General features: G+C 51.8%; 7 protein-coding genes across 7 annotated transcripts; 4 read left to right on the forward strand and 3 right to left on the reverse strand.

Annotated features, from left to right (window-relative positions):
• Positions 1-3658: 3658 nt before the first annotated feature.
• PG986_014286 (acyl-CoA thioesterase II) lies at positions 3659-4026 on the reverse strand (the record flags this gene model as incomplete). The annotated part of the gene is made up of 2 exons (XM_066850508.1): positions 3659-3851; positions 3893-4026. 2 exons carry the CDS (start codon positions 4024-4026, stop codon positions 3659-3661), a joined length of 327 nt encoding a protein of 108 aa, XP_066692746.1.
• A 1331-nt stretch (positions 4027-5357) lies between these two features.
• On the forward strand, positions 5358-6281 carry PG986_014287 (uncharacterized protein; the record flags this gene model as incomplete). Its single annotated transcript, XM_066850509.1, has 1 exon — positions 5358-6281. One exon carries the CDS (start codon positions 5358-5360, stop codon positions 6279-6281), a length of 924 nt encoding a protein of 307 aa, XP_066692747.1.
• Positions 6282-10722: 4441 nt separating this feature from the next.
• On the forward strand, positions 10723-11388 carry PG986_014288 (uncharacterized protein; the record flags this gene model as incomplete). Its single annotated transcript, XM_066850510.1, has 2 exons — positions 10723-11017; positions 11081-11388. 2 exons carry the CDS (start codon positions 10723-10725, stop codon positions 11386-11388), a joined length of 603 nt encoding a protein of 200 aa, XP_066692748.1.
• Positions 11389-11408: 20 nt separating this feature from the next.
• On the reverse strand, positions 11409-12209 carry PG986_014289 (uncharacterized protein; the record flags this gene model as incomplete). Its single annotated transcript, XM_066850511.1, has 1 exon — positions 11409-12209. One exon carries the CDS (start codon positions 12207-12209, stop codon positions 11409-11411), a length of 801 nt encoding a protein of 266 aa, XP_066692749.1.
• Positions 12210-12237: 28 nt separating this feature from the next.
• Positions 12238-12630, forward strand: PG986_014290 (uncharacterized protein; the record flags this gene model as incomplete). Its single annotated transcript, XM_066850512.1, has 1 exon — positions 12238-12630. The coding sequence occupies one exon, from the start codon at positions 12238-12240 to the stop codon at positions 12628-12630; it is 393 nt and encodes a 130-aa protein (XP_066692750.1).
• A 5268-nt stretch (positions 12631-17898) lies between these two features.
• Positions 17899-20145, forward strand: PG986_014291 (uncharacterized protein; the record flags this gene model as incomplete). The annotated part of the gene is made up of 3 exons (XM_066850513.1): positions 17899-17902; positions 17965-18388; positions 19254-20145. 3 exons carry the CDS (start codon positions 17899-17901, stop codon positions 20143-20145), a joined length of 1320 nt encoding a protein of 439 aa, XP_066692751.1.
• Positions 20146-20439: 294 nt separating this feature from the next.
• Positions 20440-21986, reverse strand: PG986_014292 (uncharacterized protein; the record flags this gene model as incomplete). Its single annotated transcript, XM_066850514.1, has 5 exons — positions 20440-20557; positions 20626-20794; positions 20835-21199; positions 21380-21527; positions 21600-21986. 5 exons carry the CDS (start codon positions 21984-21986, stop codon positions 20508-20510), a joined length of 1119 nt encoding a protein of 372 aa, XP_066692752.1. The 3' UTR covers positions 20440-20507.
• Positions 21987-23025: the final 1039 nt, after the last annotated feature.

Raw genomic sequence — 23025 nt, forward strand, 5'->3', positions numbered from 1 at the left:
TTGACCGAGGTCACGAAAGGGCCCTACGCTAATGATGGTGTGTTCAAGGGACCTGGCCCGCTAGTCGCTAGCGCCTCATTGCTACTCTTCCGACTCTGCACTCCAACCGTAGGGCCAACAGGTCTGCAAGCAATTTTGGAAGCCAGGACCACAAACAGCCCTCAAGAGCTCCAGACGGATGCAGCGAAAAGAGAATACGCTGCGGGATGATTCAGGTTCTGAGCTGATGCCGAAATGGTACAAGCGGAGCAGTGGGGACATCCGGCTCTGGCTTGCGCACCAGAACAGGTATGGGCTGCAGTACAAGCTGTCTGGCGTCCATTCCCTCAGCGCTACTTGCGCGACGGTACCGATTCTGCATTACAGTAAGGCCAACTCAACTCCAAACCGAAAACAGCCCGTGAGCTATCGAGCTGATGCTGCGATGCAGCAGAAAGGGAGTACACTATGCCACTGGATGGTTTTGGTCTCATCTGGAATCGACGCACTTCGAAAAGGATATAATTGAAGGCTACGATCGTACGGACCAAAGTGACTGTTTGGCCTCCCAGCACCGTTTCTGCATACCACTTACTCGGTGGGATTGGACGCACACGAAAGTGCCTTGTGTGAGCAGCAAGTGCGCCACGACCAATAATAGGCCGTGACAAGATCGGCGCCCGGTTGTGTCACCATTTGCTTCGAATTTGCTGCTGTTCGCTGGCTTTGCACATTTGGACAGACGGCGCCATCAGCAGCTCTACGGCCTGATGCCTACATCTGCCTACCGCAGCTTAACCATTTTACACTCCTGTACGTCCGAAAGGGTACACACAGCACGATGTCCGCAATCCGAATGCAGACCTTGGTAGTATACAGTTGCACCGGCTACGAAGAAGCGCTTCCTGCTCGAAAGTCTATTGTCGCAAGATGTACGTCGCCGTCAGTACTGCACCGGCCTCTTTCTGGCAACTGTACCTTGCGGTACCAAGCCAATGGGACCGGAAGTAGCTTCAAGTAGCGTTGTCAGAAATAGATGCAAATAACTGTAGTTGCCGCCTTATCATACTGGTCGGTACGAACCAGAAGAGCTGCATTGAAGATTTGGGGTATAATGAACACATACTACTATTCGGCTACCTGAGAGAGCCGCGAGATGCGTTTGGGCTGCCTGTCGTGAACGGGACCGAACTAGCCCAGAGCAAAGTGCTACAGAAGCATTTCAGCAAGTTACAGTACTAGGGACTACGTACACGTTGATGCTTTCGGGCTCCCTGTCGCGACTTGCGCATTTCGTTTTTTTTTTTGTCAGCCTTCCGGATCATCGCAACTCCCCCAGAGTTCCTCCTTGCAGCAACAAGAGTGTACCAGCTAGTTCATGCCAATTGCACACAGGGCAACAAGCCATCCTATCAACTTCAACGACAAAAGCAATCGAAACCAGGGCATCACTCGCTAGAACTTGAAACCCCGCCCACCATAAGGTAAGCTTAGTGATCGTCAACAACGGAAAGTGATAGTTGCATAGAGTCGCGCATTGGTAACAGGGTAGCTGAGGAGCTACAAATAGAAAGCCAATCTATTCTTTCAATACCGCATCATAGATGGAATTTGAAAGTGACGGGACCCTGGGGCTAACGCCATGATGTTATTGCCAATAGACTAGTATGGTCATGCTAGTGTAGGCTAGCGGAGTTGTCAAATTGTTACAGCACGGGCAGCGGCCTGTTAGCCTGCTTCTAAGCATGATACTGCTGCTGTCCTGGTACGTAGTGCTAGTGCGTGCATTTGACGTACACATCAATAATTTCTTATCGAGTGTCCAGTGCCTTCGTCAAATGCTCCGGCTCAGGCGTAAACGATTGAGTACAATGCGAGCACCATGTCATACAAACAGGCCAAAAGAATTAGACGATGTCTGAAAGCTTGCAAAGAGCTGTTTTGTAATGTGTTAGTGATTAACGTTATAAATCCCGAGGTTGATACTTCTCGTATGAGAGGGTGGCGTAGGCCGACTGACAGCATCTGGTGCTGCCCGAGGCACGTCACTGGATCCGCGATGAATATCGGCTGAATTATGATCCTGATGCACTGGGTGCATTCTGGGCGGCGGCGGCCAATGAACTACGCATGATACATTTGACGGCTTTGGGTGATGTGGATCGATCGAACGCCCCGTATCGTCAACATTGCCAGAGAATGCATCCTGATGAACACTTCGCTTGTGGCGGTCACGATCATTTGTATTGCGGAAACCCTTTCCGCACCCAGGTGCGTTGCATGGGAAAGGCTTGGTATGCTGGGTCTCATGTTTTCTGTACTTAGGGTAAGCTCCTCACTCTCTCCGAGTTGAAGGATGGGAGAGTGATACTTCAAACAGGGCTCACTTTTAAACCGCGCAGGACACCAAGAGCACAGGTAGGACAGAACCATATTTGCAAGGAAAAGAAAGCAGCTCAAGCCCGGAGTCAAGGGCGAGATTACGTTTCTCGGAGGTTGAAGAGTTCTCAAATACTTGGGTTCAAAAGAGGCAATGTTGAATCGAACGATGGTCCCGCTTAGTGTAATGTAGGTTGGACGTCTCAAGTAAGGCGAGACCTGTCGCTGGCTGAGTTGTTTCACACTACGATTGCTTGCACGGAAACCTGACTAAGTCGGGTTCCGAGGTGTGGTTGTACTTTTTCATTTTCAAAGTGCCGTAACCAGTTCAACCTCAACAAGAAGTATGAAATGGAAGTACGAGCGAAGTATATCCCCCAGACGTACGGGTAAGGGACGCGGAAACAATAGCCGGAAGTAGACAAACAGTCGAAGTCAGTCGCAAGGGTAGCCCAATTTCCAGAGAGAAGGCTTCGTTAGGCGCACACCGGGGACGGGTTATGCGCCTTTAGTGCTTTATACTACACAAACCCTAGGGTGACCGTTAGGCTCTTAACGCTACATAGACTCCAGGGGTAAACAATATGCTCTTAATGTGGCGCAGTGGGATACCAATCACACGCTCCAAGCCTGTTTCTCATCCACAAGGACTTCCCATGAAAATGATTCTGTCTACATACCCATCATTGCATGCAACAAGATGGATGAATCTAGCTCAATTGACTGCAAGGACGGTGGCCGCCCAGCTTTCCTCGACAGAAGGGGAGACCAGATCCCTGGCGCGATGACCAACACCGCCCTGCCACACGAGGCGATTGTCTCGAATTCGGATCAGCTTCCATTGTATGGTCCCAATGGCCAGGCTGCTCCCCAGCCTGCAGCTACGAGCTTCTGCGGCTTCTACTTTCCGGCGAATGTTACCTGCCAAAGCCCTGGGATCGATAATGTTGGTAATCCCTTCCATGCAGAAAACTTCATCCATGGTGTCGATGGTGGAGTTTATCAAAGCGCTATTGCTGAACGGGATGCATTTATGTCAAATGAGGGAGCACAGAGAATACCACTTACCACTTACGTTGCGGACGATGCCAGTTGGGATCACGGGGCCTTTACGGATTTTACTGCGCTGAGCCTATGGCAAGATGGCTCTACGCCTAATGCGATACTTTCTGCTTCTGAGTCCGTTTCCTATGGTTACGAGCAAACCAGCTGTGACGTCGCAAATAACCCTCTGCTGGATCCGCCGCTCGAGCAGATCCCTTTATTCAACTACATGCCTGCTCTTGATGCGAACACCCCATTAAGTTATGACGTTGAGGGTGGTCTTCTGCTCTCTCAGGGGCCAGCGGCTGAACTCGAGCTGGGAAGTCATGATACACAGGACGAAGTCGGGCGACAAACATACGGTCACGCTGTTGAGCCAATTGTTATGCAGCATGAGCGGCAGGAACAGCACCCCGCCGTCGAGACAGAAGGCGAGCACGGCGGCGTGTCTGTCTGGTCAACAACGCCGCCTCCCACTCTTACCACGGACGCCGTTCCAGTCAAGACGTCTCCTCTATTATAGGCAAGTTTGGTGAGTTTCCTCTTTGGTTTCTGTATATCCTTGACTTCTGGTGCAATGGCGCCTTCAGGTCTAGGCTCGATGGTCTTCCAATCCACTGACATATTGGGTGTCACGCCCAACTCAGCGATGCAGAAAGGTTGATATCTTAGTTGCCAGATGGCCTCTCTGTAAATGGTCAGTTGGGCAGCCGAGAGGGCGATAGCTAGGCAAGAAAGTAGACGAGACGAAGCAAGCAACCTTGAGGCGTGTATTCATCCGAGAACAAGGGTAACATCTGATTGATACTGATCCGAGCGACGGAGAGTCGCAGTTATCTCTGCTCGCCACCGGATGAGGTGTTGCACGAAGCAAACATGACGATGCAAGCTCATCGCCAAGGTGCTGGTTTTGGCTTGTTTTGCATACACAGTCGCATTCAGCTTCAGACGGCTGTGAACTACCCTGTGGGGTAGAGTGGCCAAAGGAAGCACTGCTGCTCCTGTTGGTCAGGAATTGAGGAAGCATGTGGTCAGATTAGAGGGTACGGGCCAGAAGGCCCACATTGAAGATTCGGGGTACAGCAAGCGCATGCTGCCTTCTGGGCACTCGTCAGCGATTGAGAGTATTATGAGGTGATCGGAGCTAGAATCAAGTCCTGGATGGGCACTGCCACTCCAGCACCGAATTGCCAGCTTAGACGATGACCCCATCCGGCGCGCGACATTCACCTCGACAGACGTCGGCTTCTCGAAAGCTACAGTACTGTGAAACCAGCTTCAGCGTCCGTATTTCAATCTGATATTCTTGGCAACGAAGTAGTCTGCTGCACAACGCCCCAGATGTCGTCGTCGTACGGGGTATCAGTACAGTGAACAAAGGCCAAATTCTGCCCCAACACCGGCTGTACTCCAAAAACGCCTGTTACGCGTTTATCGCATTCCAAGGACCCTAGATTGGATACAGACGCTTAGCCTGGATTTACGTTGTATAATGAAGCGTCAAAGATGACAAGAGTCGGGATCAGCACCATTCAAAACGTCTAATGCGGATTCTAGTTGCCACCTGTCCTGCTTTACCACCCACTGAGCAGCCGAAAATTAAAAGAAAAAAGAGAAATCCAAAACCTCATCTTTACTTTCAACAGCTGGATTGATACTGGCACTTTTTCGCTACTACAATGAATATAATATGGTGGGTCAACCAGATCTCTAACCTCTCGTTTTCTATTATTCACACATCCACTCCCCAACCAAGAACTACCATACAATGGTAGGCTCGAACAACCAAACTGCGAATCCACTTTCTGCTACAGGAGCTGGCATTAGGAAGAACCCTCCAAGGGGTGCCAGTGAAGCGGCAAAAAAGGCCCTCCAAACACGAATAGCTCATATGGATTCTTCCACTCCGGAGAAAGAAGCTGAAAAAGGCTACCGCAGAGGCAGAGCTAGATGCAATGGAGGGAGTTGAAGAGGAGAAAAACAACCAAATCGAGGGCATAAAGGCGGAGGAAGATAGCCTTTTCCTTCAAAACCCTACAGAGCCGGCAAAGGAATTATCGGAAACCACACCATCGAACTCAGGCAATGGCGAGCCTGTAAAACCTGAAACCAAACCGAACATTGTCGTCACTGACAATGATGACTCAAAGCCACCATCACATAAAGACCCTGAGGATGTAGCCGACTTAGCGGATGTCCTTGCCCAGCTTGGTGTAGGTAACAGTTACGTCGATGGCAGCGGACTGGAGGCTGTTGGCTGGACACCAGGCGGCATGGGACATAAGCAAATCATCCTGCGGGACGGACCACCGAATGCGGCAAGATACCGTGTGATGCTACAAAACCAGTTTCCTACGACAATCACCCAAGACAGGAACATGAACCTAAGAAACTACAGACCAGGAGAAGAAAAAGTAGACGGAGAGTGGGTTGTGAAGAAAGGTACCCCTCTCACTATACAAGGCGTAGCCTGGATTTATCCCAACAACCATGATTTCCCAATCCAACTATTGAATCCTAATAACTGGCCAATCGCGAATGGGAAGAATGCCGGAACTAAGAGAAGCCCTTTCACTCTGATCAGAATCAAGTTGGAGACCGAAACGGGGTTCATGCGGAGCTGGGAAACGAGGTTTACGGTCCGACGCATACTGGGTAACGCGAAAACGACATTGAGTAAAGACCTCATGATTGGCGAGTCCGTTTTAGTTCCAAAAACCCAGAGCATTGGACTAGCAGATGCCGCCATTATCATAGGGGCCAAGTTCTGCGAGATCCGCCATGGCGAGTGGGAGAAAAAGGAACGGCGCAATCTCGATAGGTCTCCGTCCCCCAATCCAGAGGCCGATATAGTACACGGAAACATGGCTAAGCTGTAGAATTGAGAAATTCTATCTGTTCTTGGGGATATTTGCGATTCGGGTGCATGGGCTACTACACGGTGCTTTTCATGTCAAGCAGGCCTTGATATCTCCTTTGTTATCAATATTCTCATTTCTCCTTCGAAGATTGGATTTTTGTATATTTCTTTATTTTCCTAGTTGAGTTGTTTGAGTCATAAGTTACCGCGGAATCAAAGCTCCTATCTCGTCTTCAAATCCGTTGCACCAGACGTAGCTTGTGAGCATCGAAATACCGTGCCCGGTTGTTTCTGTCAATACACCCACTATCGAACATGCGCATAGCGGAGTCTCGTACGACAGATACAGTGGGGTCAGGCCGTTCCGTCAGATGCAGGGCAATAGACCGGCTCGCCTTTGGTGCAGAAGCCCTTCTTCTGGGCGGTAGTCAGGTCCGGGGCGGAAACTGAGGGTATGGGGTGGCTCTCGGGTGGCGACGTGCCAGTTCGGGCGCGCCGGGGAAGGGAACGGGTTTCGGCCATCGATTGACTTGTCTCACAGCCAGCAAATTTCCGGGTCATATGAAGCAACAAGTTCACGTGTTTGTCATTCATACTTCCATCCGCCAAGCTAGGAGGCCATCACAGTCTCTGTCCCAGCACTTATTGTCTGAAGTGGTTCGCTCTGGAAGTTGAAGACATGACAGCCTAATCATCGTCTAGTGTAATGATCACGACAGGAGCTCGATATGACACAGGCTTGGTAGCCGCCTCTCTCGCGGTAAGGATTGTGTCCCCAATGCCGCCAAGCCATGATGTCTATCGAGTATGGAGCCGAAAGTAAAGTGAGACCTTGAGCCATATTGGTAACCCAAGTCGCTTCACAACAGGGCACTCGGGTCTATTTCGGGTCTCCGACCAGGTGATGAGCCGTCTGCATGTCCTGGTTCGAGGGCATGTTGAAGATCATGAGATAAAGAACACCCTGGTGCGTTGAGCCCATGTCCACTATGATTTTGGTTCGAAGGGATAGTATCACGCCTTACATACGCAGCTCTTCCTCTTGATGTCAGAGTGGCTTGGGGAGCATTGTTACGCGGCGGATGGCTGTTAGACAGGTATCACCAACCAAGGTATAGGAGGCCTCAATTTACCTATCCTCTCGGCAAGGCAACGAAAAGCCTCGTGTAGGGGGATGCGGTGGAGGAGTGTACCAAGGTAAGTGCCAGTCCTTCTGTTCTTGCCTCATAAGACCCGGTAACAGAGGAGGTCTTATATAGACCGAATCAGGCGACGACACAATGTTTTTGATATATTTGGGGTCTGGTAGGGCTATACAAGTAGTATGATTAAAGAATGTATGTCAAAATGAACACTGATCGAGAGAATTTCTACCTTTTTGTACACGACGAAACCCGCGTAATACCAGTCCATTGTGTCTTCCTTGCTTTACCCCTTTGCACAACTCAAAAGTCGAACCCTTCTTGGACCGGGGGTAATGGTATCACCCTCCAGCCTCATCCGCAAGGCAATTGTTTCCTAAGTTTCATTCGCCAGGTGTAGTAGAATTTCGTTTCAAGGCCTGGCACCGCGGGCTGCGTATCGCGCACATCTCTTCCTTGTGATAGCATTCACACTATGCCTTTCCACGGACTTGGAGATGGGCCTCGTGTACGATGACCCTTCCATCCCATATGACCCTTTCTATCCAGCCAACATGCTTGGACTACATACGAGTACGGCCAGGTGCATTTCGGCTGCCCTCGAACGCTGGGAGTATGTCGTAAGGGCTGAACTAGCTTACACCAGAAAAGTCCTTTGTCAAACCTATGCGACCGTCGGCTCCTATTAAGCTTGTCTGGCAGAGTGGATGGGTCGCTGCTAGCTGCCAGCTGCCACTGGTCCTGGCCTGCCAGGATAGAGACGATACCGCTGCTCAGAGGGTACGAAGCAGTGGGTAGCACAGGCTAGGCACGGTACAGTGATCTCGAAGCGGCTTGCGTGTTTGCTCTTGGCGTGCCCATGTCCAGTCTATTCCTGGCTCCACGGTCGTGAGTCGACCACACGACTGCAGAGACAGCCGTCGTCCCAAATATCCTGTCAAAGACAATCAGGTTCCGCTGGGCGACTCCGACCAAGTTCAAGTGTGACAGCCCTCCGCAGGTGGCAGTCAATCCATGCGACTCCGTGCCATGCTAGGGTATAATGGATAGGAGGATTGTCGACATGTCATCCAGTCGCATCATTGGCAGAATCAGAGGGCGGTCTCCTGGCACGATGTCCAAACAGCTGCGAGCACTTGACGGGTACAGGTCGAACGCTCATTGGCTCGTGGTGTGGGTCTGGGACCAGCTGAACGCAAGCTAGCTCCATGTTGGCGACAGAGATACCTCAGGTGAGGCCAGGATTGATAAGTCGGATATCGCTTCTGGTACAATTTGTGATTGTTCTGGCATCGTTACGACGTGCGATCTCAGCTCTGTGTGCCTTAAGGGGCATACCCTAGAGACTTTCGTATGACCTAAAGCGTGGCATTTACTGCATATCGGTGGTGCTTTTGGCCCTTCTGTAGTCTCAACCATCTCAAAACCGCTTAGTCCTCGCCGAATGCTTGATTGGGGCAAAGAAGAAGTGGTAGATTAGCGTCAGTTGCCCTTTCGGCTTTGCCGCCCGGGCGTTAATAAATTGTGTGTGTATATATGTTATCACTGAGCTTCCACAGGATGAAACTTTCCATTTGCCTTTAGTCTACCCTCTGGAAATTGCATATCCCACCCATGTGTAGCCGCTCTTAACACAATTGCTTCAGACCCATCCTCAGGCCAGACCTCGCCCTGGTTAGTCCGCCTGCTCCTCAACGCTTGGGCGGTCCTCTCTGCTATAGGCACGTCGTCCCCTTTCGCCCCCGCGATAGATAGAGTCCGTACCTTCAACTGCCGCACGTCATCCAAAGTGAACGACAAGATCCACGGGAACATATCTTGGACCAGCTCCCAGGTGATGTTGTCCCTCATCGCTGCTACCAATTCGTCACTGAGCTGTAGGCCAAGCAAAGAAGCGTGATACCGGTATACCCAGCCAGGGAGCCAATGCAGCATCAGCCTCATAGTATAATAGGTTACTCTTGTCCATTGCGCCATGAATAATCGTTTCCCAACTAGTGGAGCAGCACCTGTCACAAACAGCGAGAGTACAAGGTCCGGCTGGTCCAACGCGAGGCATTGGCCTACGTAGCCGCCCATGGAGACACCAACGACATGCGCTTTTCCGCCGTGGGCGTGCGATTGAATAAGCTGTGCGACATACCAGGCTGATTTGTCGGTTGTGGCCGGTTTAATGCAACGGGACGCGGAATGCAACGGGAGGTCGGGGAGAAGGACGTGGAAGTCAGAGAAATACGGAAGGACAAGCGCAAATTCGAGATGACACGTAAAGCCTCCGTGGAGAAGGACAATAGTTGTCAGTTTATCGTCATTCCATGAGGTAAATGACAATGACTTGGCCGGTGCGTCTGCTGGAAAAGGCAAGGCCATGGTGAGAAATGTGGAGGCGAAGAGTCTTTGAGGTGGAATCAGTAAGCGTACAGATTAGCTTAGGTATTCTCATACGTGTCGACTCTGGGCTCTAATCGCATGTTCTTAAACAGGAGTGCCCGAGTAATGAGAGAAGTTGTCATCAGTTCGGGCCGAGCAACTGAGCGGCTCCGGGCTAGCTTCGGTGTCCGAGAAGGAACCCGAATTACGGTGGCACATTAGATAATGGGTTGGATCTCGCTGCTGAAGCTGATGAGTCGGTCAGTAGGGATTGTGGAGGCGGGATTTTCGGTGCTTAGTTGGTTCGCGCGGGCACTAGCTTATTTATGGTGGGGTGTTAAACCTCAACACCCCACATAAGTGTTCTTAGCTCGTGCGTTGCGGCGCTGTCTAGAACATTTTTTAGGTGGAAACCAGGTAGATGCAAAGTGAGCATTTACGAATAAAAAGGATGCCGATACATCTATTATGAGAGCATTGACAGAATTGGGTCGATCATTCTTAAGGCACGAAAGTGTTCTCTTGAGCACTGATAACATAGTCCGATCAACTCAATCAATTACACGAACGAGGGGTCGAATGCAACGCTATTCCGAGATTGCGATGCCGAGTGGATGCCCAGAACTATTTATCTTCTGGACATCACAACCATTCGCTGGTCTGACCACTCGCATTACTAGTACCCTCGCCCGAGCTGTCTCTGACTTCGTAAGTCTCCACCTTTCTACCGCGAACAACGGGTCTAGTTTCTCAATCAGGCCTGCCAGCCAACTAACTTCACAACATTTGGCTCATCGAAATGGTAGGGCATCATCTCCCCGGAAACAACATAAAGTGGGCCACTTAACCTTGAACTGTATCAGCGAATGAACCAACACCTTTCCTTTTCCATACTATCGCTGTTCAACCATGGTGACCAAGGAAGTCTATGGATGAATGAACATCAACATGGAAAATGACGCATTATTGAAACGTTTGAAGGAGCTAGAACGTCGCGCCGAAGAAGCAGAGCAGCAACGCCAGCTGGAGCGACAACGCGCCGAAGAAGCAGAAAAGCTTAACCGCCCAACGAACCTCTCCGAATACCTCGAGGCCTGCCACGAGTTTGTCTACGCAAAATTCCAAGTCGAGCCAGATAAAAGTCTTACATCGAAGGGTCCAACCACGAACCCTCAAAACAAATACTGCCCAACACGACTCATCCCTTGGCCAGACTTCATCGACCAGCAAAGGACGGTGTTCGGTGATCTTTATTCACTATGCCCGACCGAAACTAGAGCTCTCGAGAGTCTAGCGTTTCTATAAGGCCTTGGAGAAAGGATAGCCCGAAAACGGATTGCCAATGAAAAAGATCTCGAATACTTTCAGCACATCAGTGTGGAGGATCCCGTACGATCGATTGTCGAGCATCTCGTATCTGTCGCCGAGGTCAGGGCGGCTTTTGCTCTTGGGGATGGTATCGTGTTTGAGAACCACCCGAATGCTCTCAGCGTAGTATCGCCGCTGGAAATCGAGCGTCTGGTTGTTCGGCGGCAGCGACCGGCAACCGAAGATGAAGATCATGTACAGGCAGCCGAGCCAGCCGCCCGAGAGGTACGTCTGGTTCGTGTCTGAGTCTGCGCCGGCGCTCTGTTTCACCCCCTACCGGGCTCCGTCGTCGTCGCCGTCGCCGCCCGCCAGATCTCCTCGTAGACGTGCTGAAACGTCGGCCGGTGGAAGAGCACGAAGTTAGGGTGCATGTGCTGGAAGACGACCTCGATGTAACGGTCGGCGACCTCGCGCTCGGGGAACTTGACCCTGCTCGAGGGCACGCAGTGCCGCAGCAGCTCCGACTTGTTGGGCTGCGCCACGTCGTGGCTGCTGAAGCTGGTTGTCGGCGGGTCGCCCCGGAACATGGACGGCGACAGTGGCTGCGCGTTCGCGTGGTAGCCCTCGTACACCACGGTGGGGTCCGTGATCATGTCGTTCTCCTCCGCGAGGCTGTGGGGGTCGCCGCCCAGCGCAGACGAGGCTGACTCCGACCGCGTCGCCACCAGGTTCCGCAGCCGCGTGAAGAAGACCATGCTGCCGGTGGGGCTGATGTATTGTGGTCGCTCGCTCGGGTCGCGCACTAGTTTCACACTCTCGTCGCTGTTGTGGCGGACTGATGACCATGCCGTTTTGGTATCGGGGGACACGGGCGACAGGAGCACCGCCGCGCTCACGGAACGCGGCCGCTTCCTCGTGATTGTCTGGGGCGAGGTCGCGGGGATGCTAGACGTGTCGTCGAAGTTGCCGGGCATCTCCAGCCCCATGTCCCGCCCATAGGCGATCACCTCCTCCGCGGTGGGCTCCGCGCCCAGTTGGGGATGGAGGTTCTGGATCAACGCGTTGATGGCCCGGTAGCGCCGGTCGAGGCTTTCGACGCTGCCGTAGATGCGGTGTTTGCGCGGCATGGTCGTGACGCACTGGATGCCCGCCTCGATGCAGAGCTTGCAGGGAGTCAGGCCCTCGTCGTCGCCGTTGTTGCCCAGCCATCGACGACGAGGGCGCCTGGTCCAGGCGCTGGCACTTGCAGCGCCGCGTCTTGCAGTAGTCGCAGCTGAGCTTGGTGCGCTTCCGCTGGTAGACTGGGACGCGTCGTTTCGCCTTCAATTGTTTGCGCCGCTGCGCGGCCTGCTAGTGGGTGAGTCCGCCTGGCGCGCCGCTCGAGGGTGTCATGTTGCTGCCGCTGCCATGGCGGTCCTGGGCTTCGAACTTCGGGAGGGGGCGTCCGGTGTCCATGGACGGAGGGAGGCCGTACTGTCCCAGCTGGACGTGGCCTTGGGTGGGATCGAATTCCGACTTTGGCTCGGCCATCCCTCGCGGGGGGAGTAGCCTACGAGATGGCTATTATCGTGGAGCTCCATGGAGGAGGATCGGGGAGTGTCGTCGGTCTGGTTATTCCTCGTCTCGTAAGCCTGTAACCGTAGGGTGACACATTGGGGATACGTAGTAGTAGCAGTAATAGTATGTAAAAGTAGTAGTACCAAGGGCAATCACAGGCTAAGATACACACGACCACGTAACACGCGAAAGGAGACAGGCCGATCTTGTGCTGGTGGAAGCAATGAAGCTAAGCAATGGTCCCTCTTCTTAAAACGGATTCCACGGGATGGAAGAGGGTAGGTAGCTAGGTAGGTACGTATGTGGGCTAGCCCTTGCGGATGACGGAATCGATTAGCAATGAGGAACGGTCTCGAGCACTACAAGCTAACAAAAAGCCAAAAGGTGGTAGATAGGGGAGGTCGAGTCTAGCGGCCGCGCCGGCGCAAGTGAAAAAGGCTGTTTCGTGTTTTTCTTTCCCTTTGGTGGTGTGCAACTCGATTCAGTGGCTGGAGACGCGTAGGGGGGGGCAATGCGACGGATTTGCTTCATCATTACGTATTGACCTGTCGGCTCTTCGAACGAGTCCAGGGCCTGAAAGCCCCTCCAGGAGTGTCGCCCGGGATGAATTGAGTTGGATCTGCAGAGATGGGCTGATGATGGAGAAGACGCTCCTAGCAAAGACGTCAGGCGTCAGGCCTAGCCTAGCCGTGGGCCGGATGTGCAGCGCAAGGTGGGACTACTGGGGGCGCAGAGACTTGAGGAGGAATCCACTGTGATGAGGGTCGTATGTCTTAACAAGCCTGGGGCCATGATTGGTAGTTCGCCCGTTATTTCTTCCTGCCAGTAGGGTTCGACCTTCTCCCCTAGCTCTTTTTTCTCCTCCAAACTCTCCGCACTCCTCCACTTTCCCATCGTCCTGTCTCGCCCTTCTCCAGCTGTCTTAAATCACGTCCGATATGTCGCCTGGAGGCTTATGCTCAATTCTTATACTCCTTTGGTATGGTTGAGTGTGAAATGATTAGGGTTAACAGAGTTTTCGGGATCTTCATTTCTTGTCATCTGGCTTTTTGGGACCTTGTTGAGCTTATTAGGAGTCATTGAAAGCCCTGTTTGAGCGATTCCTCCCCGTGGCCGACGCCGTGCCGCCTGATACGTTTATACCACCTGCCGCCTTCCTGCTACCATGTGCCGAGTTTTTCAAGGGTCTTTTGGTGGGGGTGCAGTGGCTTCTTCGGCGAAGTAGCTTCTTCGGTTTGGTGGGGTAGCTTTGGTAGCTTCGTTGGTAGCCGCTTTGCCCAAGTCAAAGGAGATAGGATACCTGCAAATAGCTGCCTTTGTCACTTCTGCTTGTGGGACTGTTGAGAACGACAGTGCCGCCGTCATCGTTATGGATGTTGTATACGGCCACAGGATCGGCACCTGCCGTGCTAGTCTATCATCCGGACGTCAAACTCGCTACCAAGCGCCGAAGACGTGAGACGACGAGGACGATCTCTAACCAGGCTCCTCTTCAGCGCCTTTGACGTGGGCTGGGGAATTGGTTCTAGTGGAGCGGGTCGCGAACCAATCAATGGCAGGGACCCAGCCCACTACAGTGATCGAAACCACTTCGATGCCCTCGATTGCACCCTGCCTCAACGAAATGGAGATGGACGTTGACGAGAACGGATAGTTCCCTTCTGCTATGGCCTTACGAATGGGCCTAGATCCAAGATGTAAATTGGATACCTTCGATCGTTTCCGTCTTACTCTAAAGCCTATCCTAGTATTCCAACATTGACATATACTCAAGGCTCGTCTTTGCATGAGTCCGTATCATCATGCATTCATGGTGGGTGGCCTCTTGCCGGTCGCGATCCTCAAGGCCTTATAAAGTCATAGCGAATTTCTGAGACACCACTAATGTAGACTTCCCGCGGGATGAGGGTTGCGAAAATTCCTGGACGTCCGTGCATATAAGGCCATTTCTCCGCCCGCTCCACTCAGCGGGTGGGGTACGTGCGTCAATGGTAAAACAGTGGATGGTCCGTTATGGACTCTGCAAGCTGGCGAGGCGGTGATTTTGAGCTACTTACATAGTTTACAATCTCATACTCGTGGTCTCAACTGTCAGAATGTCCTTTTCTTATATCGACCGCTGCAGCACGGCTCAGGCGTTACGAGCATCACAACAATACATCACGAACACAGATCTTGCTTAAAACCTCCCAATCAATTGGCAGGTAACACATTAGGTAGGTGCATGGTTACTAAGCTACTATTAGTATTATAACTAGAAGATTTATCCTGTGCAGGCTATCTAATTGCAATTTCGTTGCACTGGTCGTGAGTCCGATTCTTTTGAAAGCAAGCTTGGGCATCTAACATGAGGAACAGAAGCGCTGGGTTGACCCAATAGTTCGAAATCTGCTAGGTTTAATGTGTCCCATAAATCACGGCTTGCGTCGCCCAACCATAATGGATGCACTGTTCTTGAAGAGTCAAGTCTTTAGACTGGGCCGTTTGGGATGAATGGCTTTGCTGATATGACCCGTCTAGCACTGTCGGATTTGTTGTTGTCGGCGTCAAGGGTAGGGGATACCGCCCATCGTGCACCCATGAAGTCGGGACCGGGGAGTCAAACGGAACGCACCAACCTTTTGTTGTCAGCAATTAGGTCATGCTCGGGAATCGTCCCACTCACTTTCAGACTGAAGACTGCTAAAGCGATTCCAAGCCTGAAACATTGGGTCACTATACACCAGTCCTTGTATATACTTGTCCTTCGCCACCTCTTCACCAACTTTTGAATTTGCTCCGCCTTTTCTTGTATGATATCCAGTAAGCCTTGTATCTGCTTCTCCCTCTCCTCTACCAATACTTGCATTTTCTTATCAAGCTTCACCACCATCTTGTCCCTCTCTTCGATGGTCCTATTCTTCACATCCACTTACTTCCCTTTCAAGCTCACTTATCCTGCCTTTGTGAGCTATGTCGCGCCTGAACATGTAAAGACACTTTGTCCCACTCGCGTAGCATCTATCGCATGGTGTCTGACCATTGCACTAGACTTCTATTAGACTCCTACTTCCCATTCTTAAAAGTTGACGGCGTACCTTGCTTTTCCGCAAACGGCATGGGCGGCATGCCGTTCGCATAAGTATTCTCTTCTTCGGCGGCGTCTTTACCTGTTTGATTTCATCTGCATTTTTCGGTAATAATGATCTCAAACTCATGGTGAATTGTGACCATAATTTAACCACAGAGATTGGGCTCCAAACGGGCCGACTTTGTCGACATAGGCATATAGCGACTTGAAAATCTTGTAGAGTTATGCCAAATTGAGGTAGAAACATGCGAAGTGAGGGGTCAGGCTGGCCATTATGTACAGAGAGAAAGGAAAAAAGAAAGGAAAAGAATAGATGGAAAGACATCGCTCATCGGCCAACGTCGGATGTAGGCTGGCGCCATTATGAGCTTCGCAGGGCGGGCCTAAATCCGACCCCTGCCGCCACGATCCAATTCGAGCACCTTCTAGCTTTACAAATTTTAATTCCTGAGAAAACCATCGTACAATACAAATCACTAATACGTATATCATTATGCTAAGTTATGGCGTATCCTGCGCCTCTGACTTCGTGGTGTTGCCTAAAATCAGAGAGTGACGGTTAGCTTAGCTAGCTGATGGCGGGGTTACCTGATGTATTTCCTAATTTTGCGTTTAGAGACTGTTCTATAAAGCGCTTGCGGGATCGTACAATTCATTCAAGGTTGGCACCGATCAGTCCAATCAGATGCCAAGCAGCAAATCAGCTTTAGATCGGAACAGCTATGCTTACTTACTTTTAAACGGCTGTGGGTGTATATGACAGGTCTCTCGATCTGACCTCACTGATCGTATCGTTCCAGACCCATCGTGCTCTTAGTCTTAAGTGACTAGCGTCAGGAGCGACTGCTGCGAGACCTGGACTCGAAATACGCCATCTAAGCCTATATTGTTTAGGTAAGACGGCTTGCGGGTGCCTGCAAGCGCTGCAACGTCTGATGCGCCACTGAAAGGTATCCTAAATTAGCGGCCGCCTTTTAGCCAGTCGCGAGCCTTCCCAGAATAACCGACCCAAAGGCAAAGAGCTGCTTAATTGCATGTGGGGCTGTACAATACAGGCCAGCCAATTGTCTTAGAAGGTGGCGCGGGTCGCTTATTTAGCCGGCCACGCCACTGGCTCCACCCATGTTTCTCGTCAGCCCTTACCCGCCAATGCCATTGCCCCCGTCAAGCCTTTTTTGCCTGCGATTGGAATGGAAGAGAGTTATCTGACAGTCTCTGATAATTTGCGCGCCACAGCAACCCGATGAGAACCTCGTTCAATATGCCGTGTCCGAGTACAAAAAGCCTCATTGTTCCTCCAACTCCATCATACCTTTGCCGCCAGTTCGGATATGAACACGCTGTTTCTCCAAGCTTGACTGTCAAACTTTGGCCCATCTACCCCGTTCTCCAAGATAATTCAGCGCGTTGTTTTCTGAGCCTAGGAAGGTTAGTTCCTGATGTACTAGCTGAGTAGATCTACGAACCAGCTTCCAGTGGGTTGATTAAAGGCACCACTGGCGGTTGGGAGAGCCAACATATGAATGCGTGATAAATTTCGACAAGAATTCTGGTACTCCACATGTTGACTGTTTTGCGAGAGTCTTAGCCTAGGTGAGGGCAGAAGTCGGACATCGAAGGGGGTGCCGGCGTTTTATCTCATTCATATGCGTACAAGGTTATAGAAAGCCACTCAGCTACTGTAGTGACAACCCATATGATAGATACTATGATATTACTGACATGCAACTACCTGGAGTCCGCATCGGCTTCCCTGACCCGACCAAGGCCACGAATCTATGGTTTTCCTTATAGCGGAAAGGGACCTGATTGTACCGCAACCAAGGGACTCTAGCTACGTACGGATTTATTTTGCTTGTCAGCTCCGTACATTGCTACCGATTCCTGAGTTACGTACAGGGGTCCTGAGATCGGATGACAAAATAAGTAGGATTAGGGCTGATGGCCCAGAGAAAACACGACCACTGCAGTCTCCGAGATGGTGGGGGCGAAAACGAGCCCAGCCACTTTCCAAGAAGCGCTTATTATACAATAGGAGAGGTTATCAGAACGCCAGGGAACTCGCCCTCCATCTGCCGAGTCCTCTCCTGGCGGCGCCTGCTGGGTTGTTCGATCTAAGTTGGAACAAGTGGGCTTTCAGCTAGACCTGCAAGCCAATGCCATCATTACCAAATTCCTGATCAACCACTATGCGTGCGTGGAATGGCGATTCATGCTGGCCTTTCAGGTGTATCATCTAAGTATGGCACGTCTAGACACTAGGCCCGTAGGCTTAAGCAGCCGGGATCGTAAAGCTGTCATTGTCTCAGCCGATCATAGCAAGCTCGAGAGGGACGACATAATCCGCACCATATTTCCTCTTCGTCCTAACCGCAGAAACATGCCGATATTTGAGGGGCCGGCCGGAGGAGTTCCACAGCAGGTTCGCATCGCGCTCGTCGCCGTGGTCCACGCCCGCAGCCCAGACAGTCCTGACGAGCGATGCCTCTGGGGCCTCCAGCCCCGCCACGTCCATGTCTGCGTCCGCTGTTCTCTCGCCGCCCCACGACATGACCCCCGGTATCACGTAGGCGGGTCTTATCGAGGTGCATCAGACCAAGCCCTCGAGCGTCGCCGGTCGTGCATAGATGTGATACTCGTGCTGCCGTTCCGATTGGGAAAATCAATGTCTGCTCTTCTGTGCGTGCATCGGCTGCAGGAGAATAGGCCTCATAATTATGGCTTTATAGGTACTTCGCGCATATACTGCGGCAACAAAACACGACGAGTCGTTCTCGTGTCCCGGGGAACGTGAGCGCGTTCCGATTGGTGAGAAACCTACCAAACTGCATACCTGGGCTGCATAAAAGGGCCGGGCTGGTCCGGGTAACATGTTTCCGATGCAAACTATCCCCAATCATAACCTTTGAGGCGCAAGTCCCTGTCACCTCCCACAACTACAGTAGGTGGTGGATACTGCTTTTCCTAAGTCATTTAGTCATTTAGTCATTTAGTCATTTAGTCATTTAGTCATTTAGTGGAAGTAAAAATGTTTGGCGGGGAGGTGAGTCGGGGGGGACGGCTTCTTACAACTTCGCCTAATGTTAACGGTGACATGCCCCTGTGAGATACGAAGAGATACAGCCAGGGCAATTTGATATGTCGTAAATCTCTGCTCCATGTTGACGCTGAAGTCTTCGACTGCGTTTCACTCATGTTTTTCAATTTTTCGTAATGTTCTCGTTTCTCCTGTCCCTTTTTTTACGTGGTGGCGGCACATCCTGGCTTTGGTTGTTCCTTGTGACTAGCTCATGCGGTCTTTAACACATTTTTTACCATTTTTTGAAGCCATGCTATGGTGGAAGGAGGGAAGGCAAAAAGGAACATCCTATTGGCAGCGAACAAATCGTTTTTATTTTCAACGGGAGGTTGGGCGTACAGTGACCCTGTACTACTCCTGGACTATATACGAGTACGACCCACGTATGTGTCTAGTTATCGTCCCCACTCTCCGTGTTCCGCCGCACGTAAGAGACCCCGGCCCCGAAGATACCGTTTCATATAGAATCCTCGAAACCCTTGTCGGGCGACACTTTGAGACAGACTCTGTGTACATGTTCGACCGCCCTTCGTCCCCTGGCTGCGTGAAGTTTGGATGGACAGCACGCAGTGTGGAAGCGCGTCTCAGCGACTGGTCCAAGTGTGGATACGCTCCAAACCTGCTGTTACGCGTGGACAATGTTCCATGGGCACAACGAGCCGAGGCACTCACGCATCATGAGTTGGCCAAGGAGTGGCGTACAGAAAGGCAGTGCAGGGGACCTTATTGTGGACGAAAGAGTCATCAGGAGTGGTTCGAAGTCAGCAAGGAGAAAGCACAGCAGGTAGTGGATGGGTGGGCGAGCGTCCTGAAAGAGGGTGCACCCTACGGCCAGCAAGGAACTTTGAAACCGCAGTGGAGGCAATACGTGAAGCAAGCGGTCATCGATGGGAATCAAGTTACAGCTCAGAACCTTTGGGAGTATCATGAGTCTGCTCGGGTCGGTAGTACAGCACATCTGGTGGTGCCCGTGAGCTCAGCACGTACACTCAACCTCAAGGAAGTAGAAGAAGAGGAAAATGGATGCTTGCGCCTAGCGGAAGAGAAAGACACTTTGGCCACCAGGGTCCAAGAAGAAGAGCTAGAGCAAAAAAGGTTGCCCGCACGCAGAGGAAGAAAAGAATGGCTCACCACTATATGGAAAGCCAAGCGTGGGCTGTGGTATTGCGACGGCCATGAAACCAGCAGCTGTCGACGAACCGCCAGTCACAAAGATGAGCCATCACTCAAGCAGGGCTCGTCGTTTCTTTCGCCACCGCAAGCCCCTGTCGTTCCGATCGCGCCTTGTCCTCGCTTTTTATTGAAAGCTTTGGCCGACGTCAACTCTCTTCCCGCCGCTTCCCAAACAGCAGCATAATTAGGCCCACCAAAATCAGCCCTGGCAGAGGCCATAGGCAAGCAGGAGAGTTTCTCTGCGTCTACTTTCCTCGCAGAAGTAGAAGTAGGCGCGGACAACAAGATAGCGGAGACCGATGCGCACGTCGAGCAGAAGTGCCCTTGTGAAAATTCACATCGGGCCCGGGGTTTGGGAATGAAGTTTTGAGTGTATCTGTTTTAATTGTGATTATTTTTCATGCAATTTGGATCATGCCTTCCCCTCCGACATGTAAGACTTGTCGTACAAAACATCGTGCCACAAACAAAGATAGATAAGGGTTGCCAGCATCCAGCTTCTATTCCTTTCACCTCAGTCAAACCAATCTGTCCTTCCAACTTAGCTTACACTCCACCCTTGAAAGAAGCTCCTCCTGCGTTTATATCAACAGCCACTAGAAATGGGACTTAGTAACCCTTGGTCAACGGTTCAAGATGCAGTCGGCATGGACAAAATACTTACTGCTGTGCTTCAACCCGCACACCTCGAACAGCGTAACTGGCGTCACATTCTTGGGCGTACCCACGATGCCTTGCGTCTTGAGACGGAGAAGCGTCTCCTTGATGGCCAGATAAGCCGGAGCGAGGGTAGCGAAACTGAAGATCATGATGCGGAAGCCCATGGCGCGGGCCTCGTCCACTGTAATCGTGGGGGCTCTTGCCGTTCTCGACGCTGTTGAGCAGCAAGGGCCAAGGGGCGAGATCCTGGACGGCGCGCTGGGCCTGCTCGTGCGTCTCGAACCCCTCAAGTAACCCTACGTCGGCTCCCTCGTCACGCGCCTCGCGCAGCCGTGCGATGCACTCGTCGTACCCCTGCTGCTGCAGCGCGTCTGTCCGTGCGATCAGCACGAAGTCCGACTGCATGCGCACGCGCGCCGTGTGCGCCGCCCGGATCCGCGATATGTACTCCTCTCGGGGCACTACCTTCTTGCCACTCAGGTGTCCACACCGCTTTGTCAACACCTGGTCCTCCAGGTGGGCGCCCGCGACGCCGGCGCGGATGTACTGCTCCACTGTGCGTGCAGCCATGATGGGGCCTGTTTCGCAAGGCCATGGTCAGTGAGTGCCATAGTTAGGTAGAGAAAGGAGACGGGTAGATTCTAAAATGAAGATTGTACGGGGAGAAGAGTGTCCACTCTGGGTTGGGTGAGAAAAGGGGGCCAAACGGGGTATGGAGTATGGGGTCTGGGGTCTGCGGAGGAAAGTCGCCGACATACCACCGTAGCCAGTGTCCATGTCCGCGATAAGCGGAGGACCGAAGGGGTCGAGGTTTGCAATCATCTCCGCATTTTCACGCATATCGTGCAGTTGGGCAATGGCAAGATCAGGTTGACCCAGGCGCGAAGCAGTGGTGCCAGCTCCCGTCTACAATGCCGAGTTAGTAAGGTGGTTGGACATGTTCCAAGCTTTCTACGGCTTGCAAGCTGCTTCACTTACCATGTACATCGCGTTAAAGCCAATCTCTATGGCTATGTGAGCAGAGAGACCATCGTAGACACCGGGGCATACAATGAGCTCCTTGGTGTCGAAGATCATCTTCCTGAGCTTGGTGGCCCCTGTAGTGGGCTTGTTGACCGAGACCATAACATGGTTGAGCTGGAGCCACTCCTCGGACCTGGTAACCCGAGAAAGATGGCTCTGCGGTAGTAGCTGGACTGCGTAGCTCTCTTCTTCTACGCCTTCGGCTGTGTGGACTAGGGAGATGGGCTTAACAGGCTCTGTCATGCGGTGGAGGGCAACCTCTGGGCCAGCAGCGTTGAGCAGAACTTCGGCTTCCGCCTCCATTCTGGAGATGGGCTCGAATTCGATAGCTGAGGGCGACATTACTTGTGTATAAGAGAGGAATGGGGATGTGGGCTAACAGAGTGATGCGCTTAGAACAAGAAGTTGGAGTTTGTGGTGGATGTGATACATGGAGCCGTCTTCTTCGTTTGGCCAGATCATCCGCCGTCTTTATACCCAAGATCTGACTCGATCACGATTGAGTACAAGTTCGGGGCTTTCACAAAGCCAGCCATATCTCCTGCCTTGCCTCCTCATACCAAGACTTTCGAGTATCTCACTGTACATACCACTGACTGGAGCCAAGACGGAATAATTCGTATCACCTCGCACCTCGTAATATTCCATTTCTTGACAGTCGTAGGGATCATGAACGATCCATACACACACCAGCCCGGTGTGGAAGACGGGTTCAGTTCACGCACATCGCCGAGAACGTCATGTACTACCCCGGAGTTGCTGCGATAGGGGGAAGCCGGGAAGGTGTGGCGTGTTAAAGCAGCGAATGACAACGCGGTTTCAGGCAATCTCAACGCTGCAGAAGCAACCATGACCACACGACGCCTTCCTTGCATCCCGTGGGTCTGCTTGTTGGTTACAACGCGGCCAAGATGGGGACGACGAGATCAGCATTTCACCAGAGGATGATATCTTTCGTCACCGATTCCCCTTACATGTGCTCGGCCAGTCACGTTAGAGAGACGGAGTATGCGTGTTTCGTCAGGACTTTATTTGCCAAGACTGTCTATCTAGTCAGCACCTGCTAGATGGGCTACCGCTCTAAAAACGGAATATCTTCAGTATCAGAATATTCTTCCTTGAGTATAGTGCTACAATATGCTTTCTGCATATTGCCCCTACGAAGAGCCATCGAAAGCTCCTTTGTAGCAGCCCTGGGCGCTTAGCGAAGGCTTGTCTGCATAGTGGCCAAGACTAATCATTTGCACACGGGCCAAGATCACTCGCCAAGATAAGAACTTAACCGCTGTAAGCAATAGCACCTGGATGGTAGTTCTTGGAAGGCGTCCTCAGCTCCCGCCTTGGCGCGCAGGAGGAAAACGGAATCTTACAGCTTGGCTTT

This window comes from Apiospora aurea (assembly GCF_038362705.1).
Source record: "Apiospora aurea strain CBS 24483 chromosome Unknown utg000010l_segment0_segment0, whole genome shotgun sequence".
In the NCBI taxonomy this organism is placed as follows: Eukaryota; Fungi; Ascomycota; class Sordariomycetes; order Amphisphaeriales; family Apiosporaceae; genus Apiospora; species Apiospora aurea.